The sequence below is a fragment of the Athene cunicularia genome, assembly GCF_003259725.1.
Source record: "Athene cunicularia isolate RWA chromosome 19 unlocalized genomic scaffold, athCun1 chr19_part1, whole genome shotgun sequence".
NCBI lineage: Eukaryota > Metazoa > Chordata > Aves > Strigiformes > Strigidae > Athene > Athene cunicularia.
In genome coordinates, this window is record NW_020799124.1 from 5,349,815 (window position 1) to 5,363,921 (window position 14,107).

General features: G+C 56.2%; 2 protein-coding genes across 2 annotated transcripts in view; one reads left to right on the top strand and one right to left on the bottom strand.

Annotated features, from left to right (window-relative positions):
• Positions 1-3,138: 3,138 nt before the first annotated feature.
• NEK8 (NIMA related kinase 8) lies at positions 3,139-13,980 on the bottom strand. The gene is made up of 14 exons (XM_026861386.1): positions 13,690-13,980; positions 12,426-12,658; positions 11,545-11,676; positions 11,138-11,346; positions 10,676-10,755; positions 9,910-10,091; positions 9,540-9,690; positions 8,554-8,630; positions 7,285-7,402; positions 6,840-6,990; positions 6,482-6,645; positions 6,125-6,283; positions 5,791-5,949; positions 3,139-4,201 (listed from the first exon to the last, which is right to left on the bottom strand). The coding sequence occupies exons 1-14, from the start codon at positions 13,823-13,825 to the stop codon at positions 4,173-4,175; spliced, it is 1,980 nt and encodes a 659-aa protein (XP_026717187.1). The 5' UTR covers positions 13,826-13,980; the 3' UTR covers positions 3,139-4,172.
• Positions 13,893-14,107, top strand: part of TLCD1 (TLC domain containing 1) — a 1,920-nt gene continuing 1,705 nt past the window's right edge. The window contains exon 1 of the mRNA XM_026861834.1: positions 13,893-13,959. Coding sequence (XP_026717635.1) covers positions 13,893-13,959 — 67 coding nt within the window. The remainder of the gene's footprint in view (positions 13,960-14,107) is intronic.

The window sequence follows — 14,107 nt, forward strand, 5'->3', positions numbered from 1 at the left end:
GACAGTGGGAAACCGCACAGAGAGCAGTGGGGAGCACTGGGAACCTCCGGGGTGTCACAGGGGTGGCAGCCTGGGGTCGAGATGCTCCCAGGCCGGGTTTGCTCAGAGCTGTGATCCCTCCAGGGCAGGGTCTACAAACAGCCCCGTGGTCTGTCCGGTTCTGCCACTAAGTCACAGCACGCCCTGAAGCCAGGCTCGCTTCCCAACAAGAGAAAGGCCCTACCCCAGCCACAACACGCCGCAACCCAGCCCTGTCTAAAAACTCTCCCTGGACACAGCTACGGGACCAGGTTCAGACCAAAAGGACGGACCCTGGGCCCTGGGTGTCAGCATCCCGCAGGGCCACGGACACAGCACCCCTGCGAGCCTAGAAAACCCGCGTCTCCACCAACAGGCATGAAACAAAGCCGAGTTTTATCACCGTTCACTGCTTCTCTTTGATGTTTTAAATTTTCTTCTTTCCTAACCTCACTGAAAAACATCTCTGCTAATTAGCCAGGAGCTGACAAAGCCATCAGAAGGCACTGGCTGTGCTGGCAGGACGGCTGGGAGGTGTCAGACCCTGCAAACAAAGATCCCCTCCTTTCCCCCTCTCCCTTCCAAAAGCCCTCCCCGCGCTCAACATCACAGCCAGGCGTTTGTCTCGCACAAAGGCGACAGTCAACCCCCGGGCAGGGCAGTTCCCTTTGTGGAGGCAATATGTTCCCTGTCCCCCCGTGACGGGTCAGTCCTTGAATCCATCTGGGCTCGGGGAGGCCTCCTGCCTTCTTCCCTCAGCCTCTCCCTGCCCTGCACCCTGCTCCATCCCTCTGCCTCGTATTTTAACTTAAAAGTGGAGGGACAGAAAACCGACGCTCCGGCTTCTAAAGAAGTTAAGGTGGAGCGTTTTGCCCCGGGGAAAGGAGCGGGGAGAGTCCTCTCCCTGCTTCTGGGGACTCAAGCCGAGGGAAGGCAGGGGATAAGGGGAGGGAGGCGGCTGGACAGACGGACAGACGGCGGCCACACCTTCTGCCAAGCCTGGTGGGAACGCGGTTAAAACCACAACAGAGGTGCTGGAGTCAAATCAAACCAGCTCCAGGATCAGCAGGCGGTTTGGGCCGTTTCCTGCTGACAGAGATGGCTCCAGGTCAGCAGGATCTTACTGAGCTCAGGGACGGGGATGGCCTTTCCCTGGGTGACAATGACCAGAGGGGACCCGCAGCGACGGGGATGCTGCAGACGTGACCAGGCAGCTTCATCCCCACATCACCTCCCCTACCCGCTCCCTTCTGGCCCTGCCTTCCTCAGCAGGAAGAGCCACTGGGACACGGCTGATCCACCACCAGCTCCACAGGATGCGGGAACAAAACAAGGATAAAGGGAGAAGCCCCGAGACCTGCAGTTTTTACCGGGAGCTTCTGCAGGGAAACAAAGCAGCAGACGTGAGGAATGCAACTGGCCTATTTGCCCGGGCTGCTCTCTGCCTCCGGCAGCGCGGACATGCCTCAGCTTGTCGTTTCAAGAGCTATTGTTGCTCGGGGCTGGGGGCCTCTTTGTTTCCTTTACCCTTTTGCCAGGCTTGGTCACAGCCCGGTATTAAATTATTCAAATCATCTCGCTGAGCTTTACAGCTGAACTCGGAGCGCACAGGCTGCAAGGGCTCCAGCCCTCATCAGTGAGCCCCTGGCCCAGCACAAAGCACACTGGTCCATACTGGTTTCCCCTGTCCTGAGCAAAGGGTTCAGATATTCGAGCCAGTGACACCTCCAGCCCCGGCACTGCCATGGAAAGGCATTATTAAGCCATAAAACATCCCACGGGGAGCAGGGGGGTGTGTGGTAGGTGCACCCACCCAGTGAAAATAGGGCTTCTTGGCTGCTGAAGGGTAGCAGCTGCTGATTGCCCTTTTCTCAAGGCTTCACAGTACTTGGGGCCTTTGGCCAGTGATGGCCAATACTGACCACAGATCGGATTCATCTGGGTATAAATGGAGTCCCTGGGGGAGGTGGGGGCATTTTGAGCCTGTCCTCCCCTGGAGCAGCATGCTGCGGCTGAGGACTCTCCCCTTGGGTCGGGACGCTGCCCAAGGAAAACCCTTGAGGTTACTGGGTTGGGACGGTGCCCTGAGATGTTCCTCAAGGTTGAGAGTCCTCACTTGTTAGGTGAGTGATAGAGTGTTTTTGTTTTGGGTTGTTAACTAGGAAGTGGTGTTTTGTTCTGTGATAGAGCGTTTTGGGTTGTTGTTAAACCCTAGAAAGTGACAGGGTGTTTTGTGTTGTCGTTAAACCCTAGGAAGTGGTGTTTTGTTCTCCTCTCACCAGCATTCAAACCTGCTGCTGAATAGTTGCAGAGGGTTAGTTGTTTATTGGAGAGCCTTTGTAACAGGGTGCCAGGGCACTCGCCCCTGGATTTGGCAGCCCAGCTCTCCAGACTGCTCGTCCCCCTGTGCGGTGGCATTTTGGTGCCACCAATGATGAGACAAAGGGTGTTGGAGACCTCTGTCCTGCCTGGTGGGGCTGTAGCAGCACACCAGCCCCTCCTTGGGAAGGTGTTTGCACGTGGTGTGGGGCGAGGGGAGCCCTGAGAGCTGAGCACAACACACATCGGAGAAATCTGTTGCTGTAGGTGCCGGTGCTGCCACCAGCTCAGCACAGGGAGGAGAGGCAGCGGCCTGGGGGGGCTGCAAGGCGATTTAACCCAGCTCCGCAGTTACCCAGTGCCCAGGTCAGTCTGGGAGCAGAGAACACCCTCCCCTCGCCGACACCGGGCTGCCAGAGCAGTCCCTGTAACCTGTAGCACAAGGCGAGTGCCAAGGGCCTGGCAGATCCTTTGAATTCCAGTCAGCTTCCTGGGATAGCAGGGTGTAACCGCCTGCAAGGCAGCTCCACAAGAAACAAAACCAGTGGGGGGGGAAAACCCATCCAGCCACCCTGGCAGGAGCCAAAGGGAGCCCGTGTCTGCAGCCAGGGCTGCACCCGCCTTTCCCGGCTGGACAGGACCCGCGCCCTTCCCCGGGCGAGGCGAGAGCGGAAAGAGCAGGAGCCCTGGGGGAATTCATGACCCAGCACATGACAGAGGGCTGAGGTGGCTTCTAGAAGAGCCCAGCAAGGTTTCCCTCCTTGAAAAGAGGACAGAAACCCAAAAGTAAATGACAGCGATTTAATGTCAGTGAGGTTCTGAAAGATGTGCCTTTGTACAGGATGGGGAAGGGAAAGGAAAGGAAATTACACTTCTGGAGATAAAAAAAAAAAATATATCTCCTGTCTGTGACACAGTGATATGCCCCCTCCTGCCTGCAGAAGGGATCCCTGGTGGAAACTCATCATCTTCCTGGAGAGATCCGAGTTAGAAAACTTCAATTACTGACAATTGCTCACTGTGTTTTGCTGCCTTCCGCTAGCTCAGCTGGTAGCCAGCAAGCCGGTCAGCAGCAGGATTTGGGAGCCTGAGGACAAATGTCAGCTGGGGGATCTGCCAGTAATCTCCTGGGGCCAGGGGAGTCTCTAATTGGAAAGCTCCAGGCAGCATTTCAGAAGAGCTAGCGGGGCTGTGCCACGCAGAGAGGCTGCTCCCACCAGGTTCAGCCAGCCATGCAGGCCAGGACCCTCAAAGCGTGATGAACAGCTCAACAAATGGGTGAAACGTTTTAAGCGGGGGATGGGAGAGGACAGACTTCTCTAATTAGAGAAGAGGTTTGCACTTAGTCACCCAGTGCAGCGCCTGGGGCCCTAAGTCCAGACACTGCGGTGCAAAGGCTGACAGCTCTCTCAGACACCAAGCTGTCAGCCTGGGCTTTGTAACCAGAGACAGTTTCCACGCGGGAGGGGGGGAAATAATCTCTTGTGCTCCACTTCCTTCTACACAGGCACTTCCAAGCAGGGAGGGGCAGAGCCCCAGTGTGACCCCCTGAAGGCAGCACCCGAGTTCTGGGGACGTTTTTCCCCGTGGCACGTCAGTGGCAGCAGCTCTCAGGCACTGGAGGTTCATAGCGACCCTCGATTCAGCGAGACCAGCTCCGGTTCTGTGCGAACCATCGTTCCCAGCTTCCTCTCTCCAGGGGAAAGCTGGAAGCTCCCAAGCCTGGGGACACAGGTCTGAGCCAGGCCGTACTGGGCAGACAGGCTTACCGGACAGCTGAGGGGAGCCCCAGCACCTGCACGACGAGGCTGGATGCGGCCCCTCTCAGTTCAGACTCACTGGGAAGACGACTCTTCCACGGCGGCTGAAACACAAAGGGCAAGGACCAAAAATAAGCTGTAAACCACCATCTCGACGAAGCTACAGTGCCCTGTGCCACAGAGGCCAGATACCCAAGAGATGGGCACTGTGCAATCCTTGTTCTGCTACCCCAGGAAGCCACGGCAAGGCCTCAGGAGTGGCACAAGCAGGAGGCAACACCCAGCACACAGAGCCCAAGCAGGAGGAAATGCAGGAGCTTAGGCTTGAGCCCTCCGCCTCCTCCTCTCCAGCATACCTGGCTTCTCCCAGTTATTCCTGTGTTTGCAGTGGGATCGAGAGAAGGGCACAGCAGCAGCCTCACAATAAAGTGGGCAAAAGCCCAAGCCAGTCAAAAATGGTGTTGGCCCCATGGGAGGAAACCGCAGAGCGGTACAGAACTGCTGCCCCAAAGGTAGAGCACTGCTCGCGGGTGCCAGCAGCCTCTCCGGGCGGATCCCAGCCAGAGCTGACAGCAGCAATGACATCAGGCGTGTCACCAGCTCTTGTGTTTTCTCTGGAGAGGTTTCCAGGCAGACTGAGCTGTGTGAAAGCCCAAAGTCAGATCTCAGCTTTTTACAGAGCTCTCAATGCTTTTTGCACCCTGGTTACTGAGGGATGCCGGAGCAGGCGAGGCTGCTGCCCTGGCACTGCTGTTGCTGAGTTTGTACTTCCAGGGCTGGGACAGGCAGTATGAGTTTTGGACCGGGCAGTGCAGAGGGGCAGCAGTGGGGTTGCACACTCAGTCCCTGCTCTTACGGTGCTGCACAATCCAGCTGTCACGGAGCCACAGGGCAACTCCGGCAGCAGAAGGGGAGAGCAGCCTGCAGCCTTCCTGCGGAGACAAAACCCTTTTACTCTCGTGACAAACACCCTGCTTGTTCGCGAGCCCGGGGGACTCAGCCGTTCTCTGTCCCCTTCACGTGGCAGCACACACCATGTGAGAGCTCGGCACTCTCAGGGGAGGAAGGGGAGCCACGGCTGGGCCTCCTCCCCTCTGGGGTGTAATTAGCCTCCTTGAAGTGGGCTGGGACTGGAATCCCTCAGCCCAGTGCTGAGGCCATAATCAGCCCAGCAGAGGAGGAAGAAAGGCCCCTCCAGCAGTCTGGGCCAGGCTCCCATTGTACATCCAGGCAACGGAAGGGCAGGTCACGCCATGGGCACGTTTTAACCGTGCAAAGATGCTGCCTTTGGTCTGAGCAGAGAAGAACCACAAAACCATTGCTATCTTTTCCAAACCACAATGGAAAGCCGGCAGCCAAAACGACGCCTCAAATCTCAGCTTCTATTTCAGCAGCATCAATTAGAGAGCTGCTCTTTTTGGATACTCCGTGGGCTGCCAGCACACTAGCTCCCCACTGGCCACAGCTTGCCCAGCCCACCTCTCTGGGGGTGCATGAGTCTGCCTCTGCTGTCCCTCTGCTCCCCTGGCCCAGTGGACGCAGCAGAAGGGGAGTTTTTATGGGCTTTAAGTTATTTATATTCATCTACAGCTCTAGAGGGACTGGAATAACACAGAGCTTATGTGCCAGGGTATGGCTCTGGTCACAAGCCATTGTGTCTGGCAGGAATCAGAGTAACGAAGCCTCTACTCACACTTGACTGCCAACAACGTGTTCCCGTGGCAACACGCTACGGAGGTCACCAGGTAGGGATGTGCCTCCTCCAGGTGCACTGGCCTTGGTGCTCCTGTTTCCTCGTCCTTCCTGCCCAGGCGTCCTCTGGCTCCCTTCCCCCACGTGCACACCTCACCCTCTGCGGGAGAAAATAAACACCTTGCTGCACACAGAGCTCACCGGCAAACGGGCCTCCCATCTCCCTGGTACCACCCCGGGCTATCTCTGAGGCCGGCCTTGGCCGCAGCGTGGAATGCAGGCAGAGGAAAGCCGGGGCCCACTTGCAGCCCAGGACACCGGGGCTTCAGCCTCACCTGCTCCGATGGCCACAGTGAAGGCATCGCCACAAGCCACCACAGTGACCTTCATTGCCTGGAGCCCCACAACCAGGTGGGGTACACGGCTGTTGCGGCAGGAGCTGGTGCCCAGCTGCCCATGCTGGTTGCTCCCAAAGGTGTAACACTGGCCAGAAGCTGAAAACAGAGATGAGAGAAACAACTGGGTGTCACCCGAGGAGCCCCTGAAGCTCTTTGCTCACTACCGTGCTGAGCATCCTGCTCCACAGAGCTCCAACATCGGGAGCAAGGTGTCTCCTGAGCTTCTCTGAGGCCTCTGCTCATGGGAAATGGAAGCAGGAGGGAAGACAGTGAAAATGCAAGCCCCCCCCTCACCTGTGACTGCAGCCGAGTGCGCTGTACCAATGTCAGCACACACGATCAGCTCTTGGTTCAAGGGGGCCGACTGGGCACCCATGAACACGGTGGCTTCTTCCACCTGATCCTCTGGGGAAGGCTCCTCTGCTGAGCTGATCCGATCTAGGCCCAGCTTGTTACACCTGCACGGGGAAAAGCACAGTTCAGAGCACCCAAGAAACAAATCCTGCCCAACATAACTGCACCACCAGCAGTGTGATGCTGGGGCATAGGAGCTCACAGAGATGTCTTCCTCCCTCTTCCTGGGCTGAACACAGATGGACAGGCCCAGGAGGCTGCAGGCAAGGTCTGGAGCACAGACCCTCCCCGCTCTTACCTGTTGCTCCCACAAGCAAGAATCTGGTTCTTCACTGTGAGGACCATGGAGGAATCGATGCCGCAGATGACCCTCTGAGCCTCATGCTCCAGCGGGACTGTGACCTGCTGGGGGGAGTTGTGGCACTCCAGGGTACCCAGCCCAAGCCGACCTGGCAGGAGGAACAGAGCAGGGCACAGCTGATGGCCACACACAAACTGAGCACACCCCCATGAGCAATGGCATCAACAGAGCTGCTGCAAGAGCTCAGCCTGGGACCTGTTGCCACAGAAGGCAGTGAAACCCAAAGCACAGGGGCCTTGGTATGCGCTGAAGCAGCTGCAACTCTTCTACACCCACTTAGCCTGGCACAGCTGGAGAGGACTGTGGGCAAGCAGGGCCAGCAAGGGGAGTGGAAACAGGCAATGGAAAGCAGAAGCTGTTTTGCAAAGCAGACATCTCTTACCATTATCCCCCCTGCCCCAGGCAAACACTTCCCGTTCGTTGGAAACCGCCAGGACGTGAGATGCGCCACAGGCCACCTGCACCATCTCGTAGCCCAGCAGGGCCTCCACGATCTTGGGCTGGCAGGGGAAGAGCAGCAGCCGTCAGCCGAGACCTCCCAGCCTGCCTGGCTGCTCCCACCCCATCCCTCCCACCCAGTCCCCCCAGCCTCAACACAGCACTGGCAGCATCCCAGTTTTCATCCAACACAAACAGCAGAGAATTTTTTTTTTGTTCCAGTCTTCAAAGGGTTTAGAGACTACGTGCACACAGCAGAGAAGATAATGCAAACATCTCTGGGGCGGAAGAAAGCAGCCAGCACAACGGTTTGGAGAAGGAATAGGTTCAGCCGAAGGGTTGGGATTCGCCCCCCTGCCCATGTGGGGAGTGCCAGGGGCTGTTAACGCACGCTCTGAGCAGGCAGGGGCTTGGTGGAGGATGCGCTGGCTGAAAGGCTCTCGCACAGGGGAGCTGTGAGCTATCAGCTATATGTTCGTTAGGGTGTGGAGAGATCAGGATCTCCACATTTCGCTCAGCCCCTGCTGTGACCTGCTGTTAGATCTGACACCTCGCCACAGTGAGCCTCATTCTCATTATCTTCTTCGAGTGAAAAGCACCATTTGTTGGGATCTGGCTGTTGTTCCCAACTGGTCTCCCCTCCCCAGCAATAAGCACCGAGCAGCTCAGCTCCGGACAGAGCAGGAATGAGTGAGCCAGCTGACCACAGTGACAAATGGCACCAGTCCCTGGGCTTGGCTGGAAGCCATTGGCTGCTGCCACATCCGAGGGCAGGCGAGGAAGAAGCTGGAAAGGAGCTACGGGCCAATCCGAGCCAATCGGAAGCACAGAGCTCTTCTTTAAATACTGGCTCTTTTGAAAAATAACTTTTCTCAGTGAACCCTGGCAGCTGCAGGCTAAGAGTGAGGCAGGCAGGTGTGTGATTGGAGGCAGGCTCCAAGCTGGGTGTCTGCCAACAGCAACCACAAGGCAGCTCTTGACTTCCCCCACGCTCAAAGGGATCATTGTGTAGGGGGGGGAGAGAGAAACAGAGAGGCAGGTTGGGTCTTTTAAAACCCGCAGTGACAGGGAAAGGAGGGGGAGGGGGTCAGATGCCAGAGCATGCCTGGGATGCACATCCCTGGAGCTGGGATGAGCCCTCTCACGTGGCGCAGAAGGCAAGATCCATCCTCTACCCTGGGGGAACAGCACGCCCAGCACCCTCACGACAAACCTGGCTTACGTCCGTGAAGTTTCCGTGCCCCAAACAGCCATTGCTGCCGCTGCCAAAAGTCATGATTATCCCCCTGTCTGGAAAAGCAGAAAGAAGTTGTGTTACAGGCACATGTGAGGCCCTGCAAGGCACATGCAACCCACGGGGCTGGCCGTGGCTCCCAGGACAGCAGCTCTGCTTGGACCCACTCTGACTCATAACTTGCTGCGGGGGCCAGAAACCTTCAGCAAGCTTCTAGAGAGCAGCAGCCTCAATGTGCTGTGACAACTCACCAAACAAACAGCAGATGATAGGAGAGCACTGAGATAACATTATTGCAGCTGTGTACGCAGGAGCTGCTAACTCCACGGTCTGTCAAGGTGTTAAATACACAGAGGCACTGACTGAGCAGCTGCCCAGCAAAGGGGTGGCAGGAAACGCCACAGAGAGGTAGGACAAACATATGCCCATGAAGTTTGCTGGTTGCTTATCTCCCAGGCAGAACACCTCCTGGCCCACTCTAAGGGGGCTTCAGACCCTGCCTTCCTGCAGCTGAGGACAACCGGCCCTGCAGGAGCTCTTGTTGACTTCTCACTGCAACGCTGGGCACTGCTTGTGTCCGTGTCACACTCGCAGAGTATGTGACAGAGAAAGTTTGAACTTCCCAGACACTCCTCACACTAAAGTCCTCACTGTACAGGCCAGTTCTGGCTTCAGGTGACACCAGTGCAGCTAGAACAATAAATCTGTGATCCTGCTCACACCAGACAGAGCTCTGAGACCAAGCTGACCAGTGTGGCATCATAGGAGGACCGAGCCTGCTGTTTCTTAACCCCACCTGATATTATACGAGAAGCCACAGAGGCCTTCGTCCCACCCCAGCCCAGTGCACCCCTCCGGTTCCTCTCTGAGCAGGCTCCCCAGGCAGTCACGCTGCATTCACAAGCCAGCTGCCACGCAGAGAGGTCTGGAACTCAGCCAGGTGAAGGCAGGAGGCAGCAGCTCACCTGTGAGGCAGGCTGTGAAGAGATCACCGCAGGACACATGTTTGATGGTCACGCCAGACTGACCTTCCAGAAAACGGGACACAAACTGGGGCTGGAGCTGCTCGGTGGCTCCTGGGAGCGAAGGGCCTCCCGCTGCACCCATCGGGGGAGCCTGGCAGAGAGAAGCCATGTTGGCTGCTGCACATTTGTGCAGCAAGAGCTGGGTTGGAGAACTCAGACGAGCCCCTTCTCACAGGCTTAGTGGTGTTACCCACACCCAGGACTGGACAGCAGTCCTGGGGGATACAGTGAGCAGAAACGTCTCCTCCTCAAAAATCATACATCCAAAGCTTCCACAGCCACTGGTTGCCCCAGGTTCCCCACCACTCACCTCCCACATGATGAGCCGCCCCGATTTGGTGACCCCGGCCTTCTGCGTCCTGCCAGCAGACACCTGCACCACTTCGGTGTTAAGCATGGGCAGGCGGAGCGGGGTGGTGATCCCACTCCCCCAGGTGTAGATGGATGACAGTGGAGGAGGGATTCCTGTCCTGGCTGAGCCACCTCGAATGCCTGTGGGTCAAAGAGAAATCATCAGCACAGATCCCTGACTCTCCTCCCACAGGAAAAGAAAGGACACCAGCCAGTCTGGGTTGCCAGCATAGCAGAGCCAGCATTGCTGCTAGAGCAGGGCCTGCTGGCCAGCAGAGCCAGATCAGTGCTGGTCCAAGGCTGGCAAGGGGCTGCTGGGGAGCTCCCAGCCAGGGCTGAGAAACACGTGGGAACAGCTCCTTGTATTTTATCCCAGAACTGAGGGAAGTGGCACCACAACAGCTCTAGTCTAATTGTTACCAGTGCCAGTGGCATTGCCCTGCACTGGGACATCCCCTCCTCAGCACCGCCAGCTGGTTCCCAGCCTTTGCTGGAAACAGCAGAAACTTGATTCAAGGGTTCAAAACCTAGAAGAGGCAGCTGGAGAAAGAGTGCTGCCTGGTCCCCACAGTCAAGGTGCTGGTGGGCTCCTCCAGGGCTCAGGGAAGGTGATGTCTCTTAACTTCCTCTCCCCAGAAGCTCAAGTGCCTCTCTGACCCCTTGTCATCCGAAGGAAAGGGTCTTTCTGAATGGAGCTGTGTTGAACACACGGTGCCAGGACTCACCCCTCGGCCTGGTGCTGTTCACTCGTCCCCCTGTCCGGCTGTGGGTCACTGCTGGCACTGGAGCCAAGGGTTTTTCAGGCCTGCCAAACCAAAACCCAGTCCTTAATGTCAGCTCTGCCCCAGAGGTCCTGCAGAGCCCTGAATCACAGGTCTGGGCAGAACTACAGTATAAACCACGGCTCACAGAGCTGCCACAGTGGGTGCTTTAAACCACCTGAGAAAGGGGAGTTGTCATCAGTTTGCTTCCCCCTGAGCTCATAAGTCCCCTGTTACAGCGATGACAAGCCCACAAGGCCAATGGGCCAGGCTCAGCCCACAGCAGCCACATGTTGGGTAATGCAGGAGAGCTGCAGGGGGACAACACTCTCTTCAGAGCTGGTAACAGAGACAGTGAACCGGTCAGACACACTGTGGGCTGTGGCAGCCTCTCCCTAGGGACACTAAGGTGACAGAATCACTTGCCTTCTCATTTTGACACTGCCCACGTCAGTGTAGAGGTTCAGAAGGGGACGAATGCAGATGGCCTGGGCCATGATCTCATTCAGCTGGGGCCGCTTGGAAGGATCCAGGTTCAGCATGCTAAGGATGAGCTGGCGCAGGTCGGGGCTGTATCTATCCGATATTGGGGCAAATGTCCCGCTCATGATCTTCAATACTAAGGCAGGAAGATTCTGGAGAGGAAACAAGAGAAAGACATACAGAGGCTGGGCAGTCAGAGGTGAGGCAAAGGAGCAAGAAGTTCTCAGCACTGCCCTCTGCCTTCACACCTCCAGGCTGAGGGAGAAGAGTGATCCAAGCATACATACATTTTCACCTCTGTAAGAGGCCACACGGCTCCCTGCACTACACGTAAACCATATTCCTCTTACCGCAGCTTCGAAAGCCCTCTTAAGGCTGGCGAGTTCATACAGCACACAGCCCAAAGCCCAGATATCACTCTTCTGGTTGTAAGGCTTCCCTTCACAGAGCTCTGGGGAGATGTAGCATGGAGTTCCCACAACCTAGAAGAGACAAAGGAAATGATCATGATGCTGTGAAACTGGGGCAGCGACGTGGAAAGAGAAAGGCTCAGTTTAGAGCCTAGTGTGTAGGCTGATTACAGCACCACCAACCAAAGCTTAGTGGAGCTGGGCTTTTGTTCGCTGGTGTCAACATCTGCCTGACAATCTCAGTACAAAAAACAAGGATTTGACTTTCCGGTGACCTCCCTTGCACATAGAGAGATTACCTCTCATTTTGCTCCTAACCACTTGAGAGAATCAGAGCCCAGAGCAGTGAGCGTGATAGAAACGTCTAGTCAGATTAGACCAGGTGTGAATGATACCCAAGTCTCAGGCAGAGAGAGGAGATTAAGACAAGGCAGGATGGCGCAGCACAGGCAGGAATTCAGTTGCCAAATGTCAGATGACCCTGCAAACCCCACCCCTGCCACTGTGACAGTGGGTGGAACCCTGTTTACCCTCACCAGTGGGCCCAGCCACCCCATCCTGTCCTAGGCTTGGGCAGGCAGGTCTTTCTCATGTTTGCACAGCCCACAACCTGCAGCAAACTTGGGCATGAAGACATCAGCCTGTATAAACTCTGAGGAGCAAAGCAGCATCATGGCACATGGATGTGGCCTACTGCAAGTACACTATACCCAACCTCACTGCCTACAGCAGCTTCCAAGAGACTATAGTGAGCCAAGGCCAGAGTTTCCAGCCTGCTGCCATGGTGCTAAGCAGCTCCCCTGTGAAGCCAGGCCACTCACCGTGTAGGCTTTACTCTTGCTGCTCAAGATTTTGGAGATGCCAAAGTCTCCAATCTTGACAATCATGCGATGTTTGTCCAAGAGGATGTTCTGAGTCTTGAGGTCACGGTGCAGGATCTGTTTGGTGTGCACATGGTGGAGAGCCAGGAGGATCTGCACGAAGAAATGCAGGATGGTATCCTCATCCAGCAAGGAGTTACAGCGCTTATGAATAAACTCTGCTAGTGTGCCCCCTGCAAAGAACAACAAAAGGTTATTGGCAAGGGTGGCTGCACAGGGCACTGCAAACTCAGCCTGAAAGCCAGGGGGATTTAGCCACGGCATCTTAACAAGCCAAGCACATGGGAAAAATCACGTCCTGGTGGGACACGCAGCACATCATCCAATGCTCCCGAGACTGTGTGGAGAACAATGACAGCACAGTTGGTGGGACGAAGAAACAGCGAGAGAGAAGTTACTGTTGACATATTGTCAAAGGCAGCAGGAAAAGACGCTAAAATTACAGCTCTTGGAGGACGACTTAAACCTCAATGGCAGAACAAGATAAGCCTGTTCTGCAAAAGAAAGGCCACGTGGCACAGAGAGGCCCCTATTGAGAAGGGGAGGTCCAGATTCAGGGCTCACGTAGGACTTTTAACAAACCCTCATGCGAATGTTGATTTTATCTTAAACTCCACAGCAAACCTCGTTAGAAAGCACGTCTTCCCACACAGAGCTGTGGGACCAACAGCGTGGCCAAGAGCTGACACAGGGAAATGTGAAACCTAAGCCAAGGGCAGATGGTAGCACACTTATCAGCCACAGAGGTGTTAGAAATCTCTTTGTTTCGGATATGATTAGAAGGCATAAGGCATATAATGACAGAATCAGAGTGGTTGAGGTTGAAAGAGACCTCAGGAGGTCATCTGGTCCAATCCCCTGCTCAAGCAGGGCCACTGACAGCTGGTTGCCCAGGACCACAACCTGTCTTTTGGATATCTCTAAGCATGGCGACTCCACAACTTCTCTGGGCAACCTGTGCCAGTGCTTGTTCACTTGGCTCACGGTCAACTTGGCTGATCCACTATGGCCCCTGGATCCTTCTCCACAAAAATGTCTGTTCAAGAGAGATATGTTTGGACTCTTTGGGGGTCCAAAGCACAGGATTTTTACAAGGAGCACAACACGGGGCCACAGGAGCCCAAACCAAGGAGAGCTGAGGGCTTGGCATTCCCTGGACCTGCCAAGAAACAACCTGCAGGCGCTGGGGGAGATCAGGACCCACCTGGGGCGTACTCCATGGCGATCATGAGCGCCTTGTCCTCCAGAAAGTTCTCGTAGTACTCGATGACATTGGGGTGGCTGAGCAGCTTGAGGACCTGGCACTCATTCTGCGCCGCCAGCCGCTCGTCCTTACTCATCTGCTCCACTGGGATTTGCTTCAGGATCACCAGTTTCTGGTCGGCCTTGCGCAGGCACAGGTGCACGATGCTTGTGGGAAGGGGGACAGGGCCTCAGCGTGGGGTGTGGGGAGGGACGCACCACGACGTTGCCAGTATAACAGGGCCTGCAATCCCCCCCCCCAGGGCGTCTCAAACCCAACGCCATCTCACGCCACCGCCATGGAAACAGCCAAGGCCTGGACGCCGACCCTACTTCCCCCACCCCGGTGCCACATGTCGACGGACACACCCCCACTCCCC